At 52.6% G+C, this 16,829-nt stretch overlaps 1 protein-coding gene across 1 annotated transcript in view; it reads left to right on the forward strand.

Moving 5' to 3' along the window:
• LOC139276832 (nuclear receptor subfamily 2 group C member 2-like) overlaps positions 1 to 16,829 on the forward strand; it is a 150,391-nt gene that overhangs the window by 6,605 nt on the left and 126,957 nt on the right. Inside the window, exons 2-3 of the mRNA XM_070894831.1 lie at positions 9,779 to 9,875; positions 12,752 to 12,936. Of these exons, the coding sequence (XP_070750932.1) occupies positions 9,779 to 9,875; positions 12,752 to 12,936 (282 nt within the window). The remainder of the gene's footprint in view (positions 1 to 9,778; positions 9,876 to 12,751; positions 12,937 to 16,829) is intronic.

Raw genomic sequence — 16,829 nt, forward strand, 5'->3', positions numbered from 1 at the left:
GGGGGAGAGTGAGTGAGGGGAGGGGGGAGAGTGAGTGAGTGGAGGGGGGGCATTGGAGAGCGAGTGAGGGGGAGCACGGGCATTGGAGAGCGAGTGAGGGGGAGCACGGGCATTGGAGAGCAAGTGAGGGGGAGCACGAGTGATGGGGAGAGTGAGTGCGGGTGAGAGGGGGGAGCGAGTGAGTGGGGAGCGAATGAGTGGGGGAGGGAAAAGGTGAGGGTGGAGTTCAAGGGGGAGGGGGGAGCTCCAGGTGGTAAGGGGGAGGGAGGGGGAGAGCGAGGGGGGGGGAAGGGGAGGGAGTGAGGTGGCGAGAGGGACGATAAAAATCACCTGCAATGGCTTCTCTTCCCGCTCCCGCATCGTTACCTCTGGTGTCCCCCGAGGATCTGTCCTTGGCCCCCTCCTATTTCTCATCGACATGTTGCCCCTCGGTGACATCATTCCAAAACACAGCGTCAGTTTCCACATGTACGCTGGTGACACCCAGCTCTACCTCACCACCACTTCTCTCGACCCTCCCACAGTCTCTAAATTGTCAGACTGCTTGTCCGACATCCAGTTCTGGATGAGCAGAAATTTTCTTCGATTGAATATTGCAAAGACCGAAGCCATTGTCTTTGATCACCGCCACAAACTGCGTTCCTTTCGCCATCCCAGGAGATCACATAGCTCCGGTTGGGGTGGAGTAGAGAATATTTCAGTGAAGGGGTGTCACAGTTGTGTGGGGCGGACTGGTTGGGCTGGGTGCTCTTTACCTGTCCTCCATTGTTCATTGTTCATAGGTTTATATGTAACATTCAGGGCTGCTGACCGAGGGCCGTGCAGCTCTTTGTCGGCCAGCGTGGCCATATGTTTCTATGTTGGCAACTGACACCATCCCTCTCCCCAACTTCTGTCTCAGGCTGAACCAGCCTGATAGCAACCTTGGTGTCATATTTGACCCTGAAATGAGCTATCGACCACATATACACAGCATAACTAAACCGCATATTTCCACGACATTAAATCGCCCGTCTCCACCCCTTGCCTCAGCTCATCTGCTGAAACCCTCACCATAGAAACATAGAAAATAGGTGCAGGAGTAGGCCATTCGGCCCTTCTCGCCTGCACCGCCATTAAATGAGTTCATGGCTGAACATGCAACTTCAGTACCCCATTCCTGCTTTCTCGCTATACCCCTTGATCCCCCGAGTAGAAAGGACTTCATTTAACTCCCTATTGAATATATTTAGTGAATTGGCCTCAACAACTTTCTGTGGTAGAGAATTCCACAGGTTCACCACTCTCTGGGTGAAGAAGTTTCTCCTCATCTTGGTCCTAAATGGCTTTCCCCTTATCCTTAGACTGTGACCCCTGGTTCTGGACTTCCCCAACATTGGGAACATTCTTCCTGCATCTAACCTGTCTAAACCCGTCAGAATTTTAAATGCTTCTTTGAGATCCCCTCTCATTCTTCTGAACTCCAGTGAATACAAGCCCAGTTGATCCAGTCTTTCTTGATAGATCAGTCCCACCATCCCGGGAATCAGTCTGGTGAACCTTCGCTGCACTCCCTCAATAGCAAGAATGTCCTTCCTCAAGTTAGGAGACCAAAACTGTACACAATACTCCAGGTGTGGCCTCACCAAGGCCCTGTACAACTGTAGCAACACCTCCCTGCCCCTGTACTCAAATCCCCTCGCTATGAAGGCCAACATGCCATTTGCTTTCTTAACCGCCTGCTGTACCTGCATGCCAACCTTCAATGACTGATGTACCATGACACCCAGGTCTCGTTGCACCTCCCCTTTTCCTAATCTGTCACCATTCAGATAATAGTCTGTCTCTCTGTTTTTACCACCAAAGTGGATAACCTCACATTTATCCACATTATACTTCATCTGCCATGCATTTGCCCACTCACCTAACCTATCCAAGTCACTCTGCAGCCTCATAGCATCCTCCTCGCAGCTCACACTGCCACCCAACTTAGTGTCATCCGCAAATTTGGAGATACTACATTTAATCCCCTCATCTAAATCATTAATGTACAGTGTAAACAGCTGGGGCCCCAGCACAGAACCTTGCGGTACCCCACTAGTCACCGCCTGCCATTCTGAAAAGTACCCATTTACTCCTACTCTTTGCTTCCTGTCTGCCAACCAGTTCTCAATCCACGTCAGCACACTACCCCCAATCCCATGAGCTTTAACTTTGCACATTAATCTCTTGTGTGGGACCTTGTCGAAAGCCTTCTGAAAGTCCAAATATACCACATCAACTGGTTCTCCTTTGTCCACTCTACTGGAAACATCCTCAAAAAATTCCAGAAGATTTGTCAAGCATGATTTCCCTTTCACAAATCCATGCTGACTTGGACCTATCATGTCACCTCTTTCCAAATGCGCTGCTATGACATCCTTAATAATTGATTCCATCATTTTACCCACTACTGGTGTCAGGCTGACCGGTCTATAATTCCCTGTTTTCTCTCTCCCTCCTTTTTTAAAAAATGGGGTTACATTGGCTACCCTCCACTCCATAGGAACTGATCCAGAGTCAATGGAATGTTGGAAAATGACTGTCAATGCATCCGCTATTTCCAAGGCCACCTCCTTAAGTACTCTGGAATGCAGTCCATCAAGCCCTAGGGATTTATCGGCCTTCAATCCCATCAATTTCCCCAACACAATTTCCCGACTAATAAGGATTTCCCTCAGTTCCTCCTCCTTACTCGACCCTCTGACCCCTTTTATAACCGGAAGGTTGTTTGTGTCCACCTTAGTGAATACCGAACCAAAGTACTTGTTCAATTGGTCCGCCATTTCTTTGTTCCCCGTTATGACTTCCCCTGATTCTGACTGCAGGGCACCTACGTTTGTCTTTACTAACCTTTTTCTCTTTACATATCTATAGAAACTTTTGCAATCCGTCTTAATGTTCCCTGCAAGCTTCTTCTCGTACTCCATTTTCCCTGCCCTAATCAAACCCTTTGTCCTCCTCTGCTGAGTTCTAAATTTCTCCCAGTCCCCAGGTTCGCTGCTATTTCTGGCCAATTTGTATGCCACTTCCTTGGCTTTAATACTATCCCTAATTTCCCTTGATAGCCATGGTTGAGCCACCTTCCCTTTTTTATTTTTATGCCAGACAGGAATGTACAATTGTTGTAGTTCATCAATGCGGTCTCTAAATGTCTGCCATTGCCCATCCACAGTCAACCCCTTAAGTATCATTCGCCAATCTATCCTAGCCAATTCACGCCTCATAATTCAAAGTTACCCTTCTTTAAGTTCTGGACCATGGTCTCTGAATTAACTGTTGTATTCTCTATCCTAATGCAGAATTCCACCATATTGTGGTCACTCTTCCACAAGGGGCCTCGCACAACGAGATTGCTAATTAATCCTCTCTCATTACACAACACCCAGTCTAAGATGGCCTCCCCCCTAGTTGGTTCCTCGACATATTGGTCTAGAAAACCATCCCTTATGCACTCCAGGAAATCCTCCTCCACCGTATTGCTTCCAGTTTGGCTAGCCCAATCTATGTGCATATTAAAGTCACCCATTATAACTGCTGCACCTTTATTGCATGCACCCCTAATTTCCTGTTTGATGCCCTCCCCAACATCACTACTACTCTTTGGAGGTCTGTACATAACTCCCACCAACGTTTTTTGCCCTTTGGTGTTCTGCAGCTCTACCCATATAGATTCCACATCATCCAAGCTTATGTCCTTCCTAACTATTGCATTAATCTCCTCTTTAACCAACAATGCTACCCCACCTCCTTTTCCTTTTATTCTATCCTTCCTGAATGTTGAATACCCCTGGATGTTGAGTTCCCAGCCCTGATCATCTTGGAGCCACGTCTCTGTAATCCCAATCACATCATATTTGTTAACATCTATTTGCACAGTTAATTCATCCACCTTATTACGGATACTCCTTGCATTAAGACACAAAGCCTTCAGGCTTGTTTTTTTAACACCCTTTGTCCTTTTAGAATTTTGCTGTAAAGTGGCCCTTTTTGTTCTTTTTCTTGGGTTTCTCTGCCCTCCACTTTTCCTCATCTCCTTTCTGTCTTTTGCTTTTGTCTCCCTTTTTGTTTCCCTCTGCCTCCCTGCATTGGTTCCCATCCCCCTCCCCAACAGCACAAGCAAACAGTCCCCTAGAACATTGGTTCCGGTCCTGCCCAGGTGCAGACCGTCCGGTTTGTACTGGTCCCACCTCCCCCAGAACCGGTTCCAATGCCCCAGGAATTTGAATATCTCCCTGCTGCACCACTGCTCAAGCCACGTATTCATCTGCGCTATCCATGATTCCTACTCTGACTAGCACGTGGCACTGGTAGCAATCCCAAGATTACTACTTTTGAGGTCCTACTTTTTAATTTAGCTCCTAGCTCCTTAAATTCGTTTCGTAGGACCTCATCCCTTTTTTTAAACCTATGTCGTTGGTACCAATGTGCACCACGACAACTGGCTGTTCTCCCTCCCTTTTTAGAATGTTCTGTCCGCTCCGAGACATCCTTGACCCTTGCACCAGGGAGGCAACATACCATCCTGGAGTCTCGGTTGCGGCCGCAGAAACGCCTATCTATTCCCCTCACAATTGAATCCCCTATCACTATCGCTCTCCCACTCTTTTTCCTGTCCTCCTGTGCAGCAAAGCCAGCCACGGTGCCATGAACTTGGCTGCTGCTGCCCACCCTGATGAGTCATCCCCCTCAACAGCACTCAAAGCGGTGTATTTGTTTTGCAGGGGGATGCCTTTGTTACCTCCAGACTTGATGACTGCAACGTACTCCCACATTCTACCCGACATAAACTGGAGGTGATCCAAAACTCGGCAGCCCGTGACCTAACTCGCACCAAGTCCCGCTCATCCATCACCCCTGTGCTCACTGACCTACATTGGCTCCGGTTAAACAACACTTCGATTTCAAAATTCTCATCCTGGTTTTCAAATCCCTCCGTGGCCTCGCCCCTCCCTATCTCTGTAATCTCCTCCAGGCCCACAACACCCCGAGATGTCTGCACTCCTCTCATTCTGCCCTCTTGACCATCCCTGATTATAATCACTTCACCATCGGTCGGGCCGTGCCTTCTGTTGCCTGGGCCACAAGCTCTGGAACTCCCTCCCTAAGCCTCTCCGCCTCTCCAGCTCTATTTCCTCTCTCAAGACACTCCTTGTCACCTGCGCTAATTTTTACTTATGCAGCTCGGTGTCAACTTTTTATCGCATAATACTCCGTGATGTACCTTGGGACGTTTCACTACATTAATACAGGTTCCTGTTGTTGATGGAGGTCACACCTGACGGTCCGGTGTTCCCCCCCCCCCCCCCCCCCAACGGTCCCACCCCCCCGTCCCCTCCTCTCCCCTCCCCGGTCCCCTCCTCCCTCCCCTCCCCGGTCCCCTCCTCCCTCCCCCCCCCCCCCCGGTCCCCTCCTCCCTCCCTCCCCCCCCCCCCCAGTCCCCTCCTCCCCCCCCCGGTCCCCTCCTCCCCCCCCCCGGTCCCCTCCTCCCTCCCTCCCTCCCTCCCCCCCCCCGTCTCCTCCTCCCTCCCCCCCCCGGTCTCCTCCTCCCTCCCTCCCTCCCCCCCCCGGTCTCCTCCTCCCTCCCTCCTTCCCCCCCCGGTCTCCTCCTCCCTCCCCCCCCCGGTCTCCTCCTCCCTCCCCCCCCCCGGTCTCCTCCTCCCTCCCCCCTCCTCCCTGCCAGTCCCCTCTTCCCTCCCGGTCCCCTTCCCCCTCCCAACTCACCCCTCCCAACTCACCCCTCCCAACTCACCCCTCCCAACTCACCCCTCCCAACTCACCCCTCCCAACTCACCCCTCCCAACTCCCCCTCCCAACTCCCCCCTCCCAACTCCCAACTCCCCCCTCCCAACTCCCCCCTCCCAACTCCCCCCTCCCAACTCTCCCCTCCCAACTCCCCCCTCCCAACTCCCCCCTCCCAACTCCCCCCTCCCAACTCCCCCCTCCCAACTCCCCCCTCCCAACTCACCCCTCCCAACTCACCCCTCCCAACTCCCCCCTCCCAACTCACCCCTCCCAACTCACCCTTCCCAACTCCCACCCCTCCCAACTCCCACCCCTCCCATCTCTCCCTCCCTCCCATCTCTCCCTCCCTCCCTCCCATCTCCCTCCCTCCTGGGTCCCCTCCCTCCCTTCCCACTCCCCGTCCTGGATCCCCTCCCTCTCCTCTCTCCTCTTTCTCCCCTCTCTCCTCTCCTCTCTTTCTCCCCTCTCTCCAACCCCTCTCCACTTCCTCTTTCTCCTCTTTCCCCTCCCCCCCCGTTCCCCTCCCCCCCCCGTTCCCCTCCCCGTTCCCCTCCCCCCCCGTTCCCCTCCCCCCCCGTTCCCCTCCCCCCCCGTTCCCCTCCCCCCCCGTTCCCCTCCCCCCCGTTCCCCTCCCCCCCCGTTCCCCTCCCCCCCCTGTTCCCCTCCTCCCCCCCCGTTTCCCTCTCCCCCCCTGTTCCCCCTCCCCCCTGTTCCCCCTCCCCCCTGTTCCCCCTCCCCCCTGTTCCCCCTCCCCCCCACGTTCCCCCTCCCCCCCACGTTCCCCCTCCCCCCCACGTTCCCCCTCCCCCCCCGTTCCCCTCCCCCCCTGATCCCCTACCCCGCCCTGATCCCCTACCCCGCCCTGTTCCCCTCCCCCGCCCTGTTCCCCTCCCCCGCCCTGTTCCCCTCCCCCGCCCTGTTCCCTTCCCCCCCGTTCCCTGTTCCCTTTCCCCCCGTTCCCTTTCCCCCCGTTCCCTTTCTCCCCCCCGTTCCCTTTCTCCCCCCCGTTCCCTTTCTCCCCCCCCCGTTCCCTTTCTCCCCCCCCCGTTCCCTTTCTCCCCCCCCGTTCCCTTTCTCCCTCCCCCGTTCCCTTTCTCCCCCCCCGTTCCCTTCTCCCCCCCCCCCCGTTCCCTTCTCCCCCCTCCCCGTTCCCTTCCCCCCCCCCCGTTCCCTTCCCCCCTTCCGTTCCCTTCCCCCCCTTCCGTTCCCTTCCCTTTCTCCCCCCGTTCCCTTTCTCCCCCCCGTTCCCTTCCCCCCCCCGTTCCCTTTCTACCCCCCCCCGTTCCCTTTCTCCCCCCCCGTTCCCTTCTCCCCCCCCCCCCGTTCCCTTCTCCCCCCCCCCCCGTTCCCTTCTCCCCCCCCCCCCGTTCCCTTCTCCCCCCCCCGTTCCCTTCTCCCCCCCCCGTTCCCTTCTCCCCCCCCCGTTCCCTTCTCCCCCCCCCGTTCCCTTCTCCCCCCCCCGTTCCCTTCTCCCCCCCCGTTCCCTTCTCCCCCCCCCCCCCGTTCCCTCTCCCCCCCCCCCCCGTTCCCTTCTCCCCCCCCCCCCGTTCCCTTCTCCCCCCCCCGTTCCCTTCTCCCCCCCCCGTTCCCTTCTCCCCCCCCCCGTTCCCTTCTCCCCCCCCCGTTCCCTTCTCCCCCCCCCCCCGTTCCCTTCTCCCCCCCCCCCGTTCCCTTCTCCCCCCCCGTTCCCTTCTCCCCCCCCGTTCCCTTTCTCTCCCCCCCCCGTTCCCTTCTCCCCCCCCCCCGTTCCCTTCTCCCCCCCCCGTTCCCTTTCTCCCCCCCCCGTTCCCTTCCCCCCCCCGTTCCCTTCTCCCCCCCCCCCCCGTTCCCTTCTCCCCCCCCCGTTCCCTTCTCCCCCCCCCCCGTTCCCTTCTCCCCCCCCCCCCGTTCCCTTCTCCCCCCCCCCCCCGTTCCCTTCTCCCCCCCCCCCGTTCCCTTCTCCCCCCCCGTTCCCTTTCTCCCCCCCCCCGTTCCCTTCCCCCCCCGTTCCCTTTCTCCCCCCCCCGTTCCCTTTCTTCCCCCCCCGTTCCCTTCTCCCCCCCCCCGTTCCCTTCTCCCCCCCGTTCCCTTCCCCCCCCGTTCCCTTCCTCCCCCCCCCGTTCCCTTTCTCCCCCCCCCGTTCCCTTCTCCCCCCCCCAGTTCCCTTCTCCCCCCCCGTTCCCTTCCCCCCCCGTTCCCTTCCCCCCCCCGTTCCCTTTCTCCCCCCCCGTTCCCTTTCTCCCCCCCCCGTTCCCTTCCCCCCCCCGTTCCCTTTCTCCCCCCCCCGTTCCCTTTCTCCCCCCCCGTTCCCTTCTCCCCCCCCCGTTCCCTTCCCCCCCCCCCGTTCCCTTCTCCCCCCCCTGTTCCCTTCTCCCCCCTCCGTTCCCTTATCCCCCCCCGTTCCCTTCTCCCCCCCCCCGTTCCCTTCTCCCCCCCCCGTTCCCTTCTCCCCCCCCCCCCGTTCCCTTCTCCCCCCCCTGTTCCCTTCTCCCCCCCCCCCCCCCGTTCCCTTCTCCCCCCCCCGTTCCCTTCTCCCCCCCCTGTTCCCTTCTCCCCCCTCCGTTCCCTTATCCCCCCTCCGTTCTCTTTCTCCCCCCCCGTTCCCTTTCTTCCCCCCCCCCGTTCCCTTTCTCCCCTCCCCCCCCCCCGTTCCCTTCTCCCCCCCCCGTTCCCTTCTCCCCCCCCCGTTCCCTTCTCCCCCCCCCGTTCCCTTCTCCCCCCCCCCCCCGTTCCCTTCTCCCCCCCCCCGTTCCCTTCTCCCCCCCCCCCGTTCCCTTTCTCCCCCCCCCGTTCCCTTTCTCCCCCCCCCGTTCCCTTCTCCCCCCCCCGTTCCCTTCTCCCCCCCCCGTTCCCTTCTCCCCCCCCCGTTCCCTTCTCCCCCCCCCGTTCCCTTCTCCCCCCCCCCGTTCCCTTCTCCCCCCCCCCCCCGTTCCCTTCTCCCCCCCCCGTTCCCCTCCTCTCCCCCCCGTTCCCCTCCTCTCCCCCCCGTTCCCCTCCTCTCCACCCCCGTTCCCCTCCCCTCCAGCCCCGTTCCCCTCCCCTCCAGCCCCGTTCCCCTCTCCTCCAGCCCCGTTCCCCTCTCCTCCCCCCGTTCCCCTCCCCTCCACCCCCCTTCCCCTTCTCCTCACCCCCCTTTCCCTCCTCCTCACCCCCTTCCCCTCCTCCTCACCCCCTTCCCCTCCTCCGCACAACCCGTTCCCCTCGCCCCCCTCCGTCCCCTCGCCCTCGCCCCCCTCCGTCCCCTCGCCCTCGCCCCCCCCGTCCCCTCGCCCCCCCCCGTCCCCTCGCCCCCCCCGTCCCCTCGCCCCTCGCCTCGCCCCTCCCCGTCCCCTCGCTCCCCTCGCCCCCCCATCCCCTCACCCCCCCCACCGTCCCCTCGCCCCCCATCCCCATCTCTTCACCCGTCCCCTCGCCCCCCCCGTCCCCTCGACCCCCCCCCTCGTCCCCTCCCTCGTCCCCCCGTCCCCCCCCCGTCCCCTCTCTCCCCCCCTCTCTCATCCCCCGTTCCCCCTCTCTCCGTCCGGGAGCATCGCGTTGTATGCAACGCCCCAGTTTCGACAGCGATGTGATATTTGCTGGAGCAGTACCTGTAGCGCCCCCTAGTGGGACCGCCAGAGGAAGCGGGCGGTCAGAGCTGTCCCGGGGCGCTCAAGGAAGGAATGATTGAAAAAGGCACGTGAAATTGATATTTCTTTGGGTTTTATTTGCAATTGACTTTTATTTGGGGGGAGTAGTTTATGGGGAATGTTTTTTGGGCAGGGAGACCTCTCGCAGGGTGCTGTGAGCCCGGCTCTTTAGCTGGGGATATTCAGTCGCTCACCTGGCCTAGTGCCCTGAGAGATGTGGAACACCTCCCTCCGTGCTCCACTCCACTCTCGGCCCAGCAACTGCAGTTTTCGGCTGCCGCCGAGAAACATTATCCACACCAAAATTTACCGCCATTAGCGGCCTAAGAATCCTCCATCCAAAAATCCAGCCCGATGAGTCTCAATAGATTTTCACACGTGACCAGTTCTTGTTTTCCATTTTCTTGCAGGCAGACTGGTCTGTTTGAATCAGGAGCACTGGTGAATATTCAGCAGCCATTAATACGGACAGAGAGTGGAGCTGTTTTAGTGGCAGCAGATGCTAAGGTGGGAGGATTGTTATGTGTCTGCTCAGTATATTGAGGTCCCGGTTCGAGGAATCTGTCCGTAGTGAATGATTTCTGTGTCACGTGGCTATAACATGTAAAGTAGAATTCTCCCTCGTTGGATGTCCTGTTATATCTTTCATCAACAGGGCAATGTTATCTTCTCTCCAAAACACATTTGGCCAGACAGGGGAAATAGTTTGTTATGGGCCATGTGCCTTCCTTCACCAGCACACACTCGACCAACCACAGACAGCTTGGCATTTACTTGTAAATGGTACTTTTTCCACCCACTTATGAGTAACTGAAAATTGCGGTTATTGTGCTGGACTTGTGAGCAGTTTCAGTATTCTTCTTTCCAGGAGCATCGGTTTGATGGGTTTAATGCCCCAGTAAAGCTGATGGGCTGTCTCACAGATCCCCATCGGAGCCATCTGCACACACAGCGGCTGTGTGTTCGGTCCATCTCCTGGAGTTGGGCTGAGTTGGCACTGGGAGGGAGCTGGAAGGGTGTCGCCAGTGTGAGGGAGTACCTATGGCCACACACGGCATGGGAAGGGACATTGATCGGACTGGGAGATGAAAGGAGTAAGTTACAAGGAATTGACGCCTGTCATGCACAGGGATTTCTGTCACATAGAGACAGAGTACGTTTAATATATATTACACCTATCATTGAGCTAAACATAGCGCTTAAGGGGTTTAATTCACCGAACAGACAGGCTGGAAGATCGAGATTAAGATTTAGAAGAGCTCATACGCTATTTCCACCGCCGTAACATCGCCCATCTCTGCCCCTGACTCATCCATGTCTTTGTTACCTCTAGACTTGACTATCCCAACGCACTCCTGGCTGACCTCCCACGTTCTACCCTACGCAAACTTGGCTGCCCGTGTCCTAACCCCTGTACTTGCTGACTTACCTTGGCTCCCAGTTAAGCAACGCCTCGATTTCAAAATTCTCTTCCTTGTTATCAAATCGCTCTATGGCCTCGCCCCTCCCTATCTCTGTAATCTCCTCCAGCCTCACAACCCCTCCCTGAGTTTTCTGTGTTCCTCAAATTCTGCCCTCTTGAGCATCCCTGATTATAATCACTCAAACATCGGTGGCCGTGCCTTCTGTTGCCTGGGCCCCAAGCTCTGGAACTCCCTCCCTAAACCTCTCTGCCTCTCTACCTCTCTTTCCTCCTTTAAAACCTACTTTGACCAAGCTTTTGATCATCTGCCTTAATTTCTTATGTGGCTCAGTGTCAAATTTTTGTCTTTTAACACTCCTGTGAAGCACCCTGGGACGTTTTACTACGTTAAAGACGCTATATAAATACAGGTTGTTGTTGGAGAAAGTGAAAACATTCTAATGTTTGTTCGCATTCATTGTTGCTGTGACAACTCCGTCGATTGGAACTCAGCAGTGGTCATTGTCACGTTAGGCTGCTGGATTGCGTGCTTGGGCTGTGCAATAGTCAGGGGAGTCAGGCTGAGGAGATTGCAGGGACTGGACAGTCTGCACTGTGCTGAAGGACAATGCAGAAGAGTTATTAGTTCAAGCAAGACGCCCCAGTGATGTGGGGAGGTGTAGCATGTTCATTATTTTGTATGATTATGCGAAGACAAATTGTATTATTTGAAATCCAGGAATCTGATCATAACTTGCTATGAAAGAAAGCAGCTTATAATTGATATCAAGCCTCGTCTCACCAAGTAATTTATTTATCTGTCATCAGTGCAAAAGACATGGCCATCTGCTTTAGGTCACAAGGATTATTATTGTTTGACCCCCAGGTTAATCTCTTGTCAAAGTAGATTTGGGCAATGGGAGTCAGATCCCATTCAAACTCAAGTCTCAGATTGCATCGATCTGCTCAACCACCACCTTTAATGCCCTAGTCCCTATTAAAACCATTCCTCTCTCCCACCCTGGCCGTTCCCCCTGGTACAGACCTGATCTTCGGAGCCTCAAGTCCAAGGGACGCAGACATGAACAGATCTGGCTGGACCACATTATCGGGTCCTACTCTTGTCTGCTAAAACTGCTCACTATTCCAGGATCATTCTGGATTGTAAAGATAAACCCCAGCTACTATTCTCTACTGCTGCCAATACTCCAACATGTGGCTGGCCTCCCATATTCTACCCTATGTAAACTTGAGGTGATCCAAAACTCGCACCAAGTCACGATCACCCATCTACTGTGCTTGCTAACCTACATTGGCATCCAGTTAAACAACGCCTCGATTTCAAAAGTTTCGTCCTTGTTTACAAATCCCTCCATGGCCTCTCCCCTCCCTCTCTCTGTAATCTCCTCTAGCCTCACAACCCCCCGAGATGACTGCACTCCTCAAATTCTGCCCCTGATTATAATCGCTCAACCATCGGCGGCCGTGCCTTCAGCTGCCTGGGCCCCAAGCTCTGGAACTCCCTCCCTAAACCTCTCCGCCTCTCTACCTCTCTCTCCTCCTTTAAGACGCTCCTTAAAACCTCCCTCTTTGACCGAGCTTGTGGTCATTTGCCGTAATTTCTTCTTCTGTGGCTCGGTGTCAAATTTATTTGTTTTGTTTTATCACACTCCTGTGGAGCACCCTGGGATGTTTTGCTGTGTTAAAGGCGCTATATAAATATAAGTTGTTGTTGTTGCGTTGTGACTCATGTCACTGATCGGAGAAAGGCCCGAATCTGTACCATACAATTATCTATTACTTTCAGCAGCAAAATAATAAAGTGCCATTTTTGCACTGTGCTGCTGTGGATTGCTGGTAAAATTCTGCCCACAGTGTGTGACATGTGCAGAGATGTGGCTGGAGGTACCCAGACATCACTGGTGCCTCTGTGTCTGTCGATCAACGCTGCGATTAGTTCCACTTTATCTCTTTGTTTTAGGCTGAAACAAGCCATGGTGACTTGGGTACGCTGGCTAACGTCGTCACCTCACTCGCAAACCTCAGCAAGGGCAAAGAGGATTCCCAGTGCCTGAGCGACCTGACGGCACTTGAAGCACTTAATAATGGAGACATCAGTCCCGCAGACCTGCAGGAAGAGGAGCAGTCTACCAGTGAGATTACACGGTACGGACATCAGCACCCTGTGTCGGTATTCTCTGAGTGTAGCGAGGACAAGCAATGACTTGGCCTGATTTAATACGCTTCTGTTCTCTTGATGATTGATGGCAGGCGGCAGTCTGCCTGGTCCTGGTGATCAGGAGGTTATTTGTGAAGCCTTTAGGTCTTTGTTTCAGTAAAAACTGGAATGATTGCTGAGTCTTTGTGACATCAGTGCAGAAATGAAGATAACCTGTGGCTTCTTTTAGGCAGCTTGAAATGCAGTGATCCTCTAATGGCGGAGGGCCACCTGTCAGAATCCCCGGGAAAATGAATGCTGCTGGAGGGTGCATGTGTGTGTCTATCAGATAGCAACAGGATCTTTGGCTGTGATGCCTCCCACAGTCCAATAACTTGCTGACACTCGCTGTCTCAGTTTGCATGTGAAGGCTGGGCATTTGAGCCAAGTCACAGAGGCACTGTCCCCAGCAAGAAGCAGAGTGGGTTTCCTGAACCAGTAATGTATTTATATGACCGGATGGCTATAGCAGAACATATTGGCCCAAACTTTGCTGTACATAAGAACTAAGAGCAGGAGTATACCATTCGGCCCCTCGAGCCTGCTCTGCCATTCAATAAGATCATGGCTGATCTTCGACCTCACCTCTACTCTCCTGCACTGTCCCCATATCCCTTGATTCCCTTAATATCCAAAAATCTATCGATCTCTGCCTTGAATATACTCAAAGACTGAGCCTCCACAGCCCTCTGGGGTAGAGAATTCCAAAGATTCACCACCCTCTGAGTGAAGAAATTTCTCCTCATCTCAGCCCTAAATGGCCGACCCCTTATCCTGAGACTGTGACCCCTGGTTCTGGACTCCCCAGCCAGAGCAAACATCCTCCCTGCATCTACCCTGTCAAGCTCTAAGAATTTTGTATAGTTCAATGAGATCACCTCTCATTCTTCTAAATTGCAGAGAATATAGGCCTAGTTTACTCAATCTCTCCTCATAGGACAATCCCCCCATCCCAGGAATCAGTCTGGTGAACCTTCGTTACACTCCCTCTATGCCAAGTATATCCTTCCTTAGGTAAGGAGACCAACAATGTACACAATACTCCAGGTGCGGTCTCACCAGGGCCCTGTATAATTGCAGTAAGACGTCTTTACTCTTATACTCAAATCCTCCTGTAATAAAGGCCAACATACAATTTGCTTTCTTAATTGCTTGCTGTACCTGCATGTTAACTTTCAGTGATTGGTGTACAAGGACACCCAGGTCCCTCTGAACACCAACATTTCCCAATCTCTCACCATTTAAAAAATACTCTCTTTCTATTTTTCCTACCAAAGTGGATAACTTCACATTTCTCCACATTATATTCCATTTGCCATGTTCTTGCCCACTCACTTAGCCTGTCTGTATCCCCTTGAAGCCTCTTTGCATCCTCCTCACAACTTACATTCCCACCTAGCTTTGTATCATCAGCAAACTTGGATATATTACATTTGGTTCCCTCATCCCAATTATTGATACAGATTGTGAATAGCTGGGGTCCCAGCACCGATCCTTGTGGTATCCCACTAGTTACAGTCTGCCAACCCGAAAATGGCCCGTTTATTCCTCCTCTCTGTTTTCTGTCCGTTAACCAATCCCCAATCCGTGCTAGTATATTACCCCCAATCACATGAGCCCTAAGTTTGTTTAATAACTCCTTGTGTGGCACCTTGTTGAATGCCTTCTGAAAATCCAAATACACCACATCTACTGGTTCCCCCTTATCCATTCTACTAGTTACAACCTCAAAAAAAAACTCTTTAACAGATTTGTCCAACATGATTTCACTTTCATAAATCCATGTTGACTGCCCAATCCTATAATTATTTTCTAAGTGCCCTGTTACCACTTCATTAATAATAGATTCTAGCATTTTTCCTACTACTGATGTCAGGCTAACTGGTCTGTAGTTCCCCATTTTCTCTCTTGCTCCTTTATTAAATAACGGGGTTACATTTGCTACCGTTCAATCCGTGGGAACCGTTCTAGAATCTATGGAATTTTGGAAGATGACAATCAATGCATCCTCTTTAGCCACCTCTTTCAAAACCCTAGGATGTAGGCCATCAGGTCCAGGGGATTTATCGGCTTTCAGTCTCAATAATTTCTTCAGTACTATTTTTTTACTAATACTAATTTCTTTTAGTTCCTCATTCTCGCTAGATCCTTGGTACTCCAGTATTTCCGGGAGGTTTTTTGTATCTTCTTCCGTGAAAACAGACGCAAAGTATGTGTTTAATTTCTCTGTCATTTCCTTATTCCCCATTTTATAAGGGACCCACATTTACTTTCGCTAATCTTTTCCTTTTTACAAATCTATAGAGGCTTTTACAGTCTGTTTTTATGTCTCTTGCTCGTTTACTCTCACATTCTATTTTCCCTTTCTTTATCAATTTCTTGGTCCTCCTTTGCTGAATTCTAAAATCTTCCAATCCACAGGCTTACTGCTCTTTTGGCAACATTATAAGCCATTGCTTGTCTACCGTCATACCTTTTAATGTAGTTCCCAATCTACCTTAGCCAACTCTCCCCACATATCCTTTGGATTTAAGACGCTAGTTTCGGATTCAATGAAATCATTTTCAAACTTAATATAAAATTCGATCATATTATGGTCACTCTTCCCTAAGAACCCCTTTACTACAAGGTTATTAATGAACCCTTTCTCATTGCACAATACTAGATCTGCAATAGCCTGTTCCATAGTTGGTTGCTCAGCATACTGATCTAGAAAACCATCTTGTATACATTTATTAGTGCAAATTTGGTTTGCCCAGTCTATATGTAGTCCCCCATATATTACTGTATTACCCTTGTTACATGCGTTTCTAATTTCCTGATTTATCCTGTGCCCTACATTACCAATACTGTTTGGGGGCCTGTAAACAACTCTCACCAATGTTTTCTACCCCTTGCTGTTTCTTAGCTCCACCCAAACTGATTCTGCTTCTTAATATTGTCTGAGATAAGATCCTTTCTCTCTCCCGTCTTCATCCCATCCTTTATTATCAGGGCTACCTGTCCTGTTCCATTCGCCTATCTCTTCTAAAAGTGAACTATCCTGCAATATTTGCAACTACATCTTCGTAATGGCTATTAGATCAAATCTATTCATTTATATCTCCGCTATTAATTCATCTATTTTGTTGCGACTGCTTCGCGCATTCAGATATCGTGCCTTTAGCTTTGACTTATTTCTTTCTTTCCCTGATGTCACCTTAGTCAGTAATGCCCCTTCCTGACCCACTTTTTTACCCCAAACTCTGCTCTGCTCTAGAGCCTTGACATTTCTCTTGCTGCTTTTAAATTTACTCTTTGCTGAATCCTCCTCTCCACTTCATTAGATTACAAGCCCTGATACAAAGATGGGTGGGAAAGCAAGTTGTGAGGGGACACAAAATCTACAAAGGGATATAGACAGGCTAAGTGAGTGGGCAAACTTTTGGCAGATGGAGTATAATGTGGGAAAATGTGAGGTTATCCACTCTGGTAGGAAAAATAAAAAAGCAAATTATAATTTAAATGGAAAGAGATTACAAAATGCTGCAGTACAGAGGGACCTGTAGGTCCTTGTGCATGAAACACAAAAAGTTATTATGCAGGTACAGCAAGTAATCAGGAAGGCAAATGGAATGTTGGCCTTTATTGCAAGGGGCATAGAGTATAAAAGCAGAGAAGTCCTGCTACAACTGTACAGGGTATTGGTGAGGCCACACCTGGAGTACTGTGTACAGTTTTGGTCTCCGTATTTAAGGAAGGATATACTTGCATTGGAGGCTGTTCAGAGAAGGTTCACTAGGTTGATTCTGGAGATGAGGGAGTTGACTTATGAAGAAAGGTTCAGCGGGTTGGGCCTCTA

Source organism: Pristiophorus japonicus, chromosome 12, assembly GCF_044704955.1.
Source record: "Pristiophorus japonicus isolate sPriJap1 chromosome 12, sPriJap1.hap1, whole genome shotgun sequence".
NCBI lineage: Eukaryota > Metazoa > Chordata > Chondrichthyes > Pristiophoridae > Pristiophorus > Pristiophorus japonicus.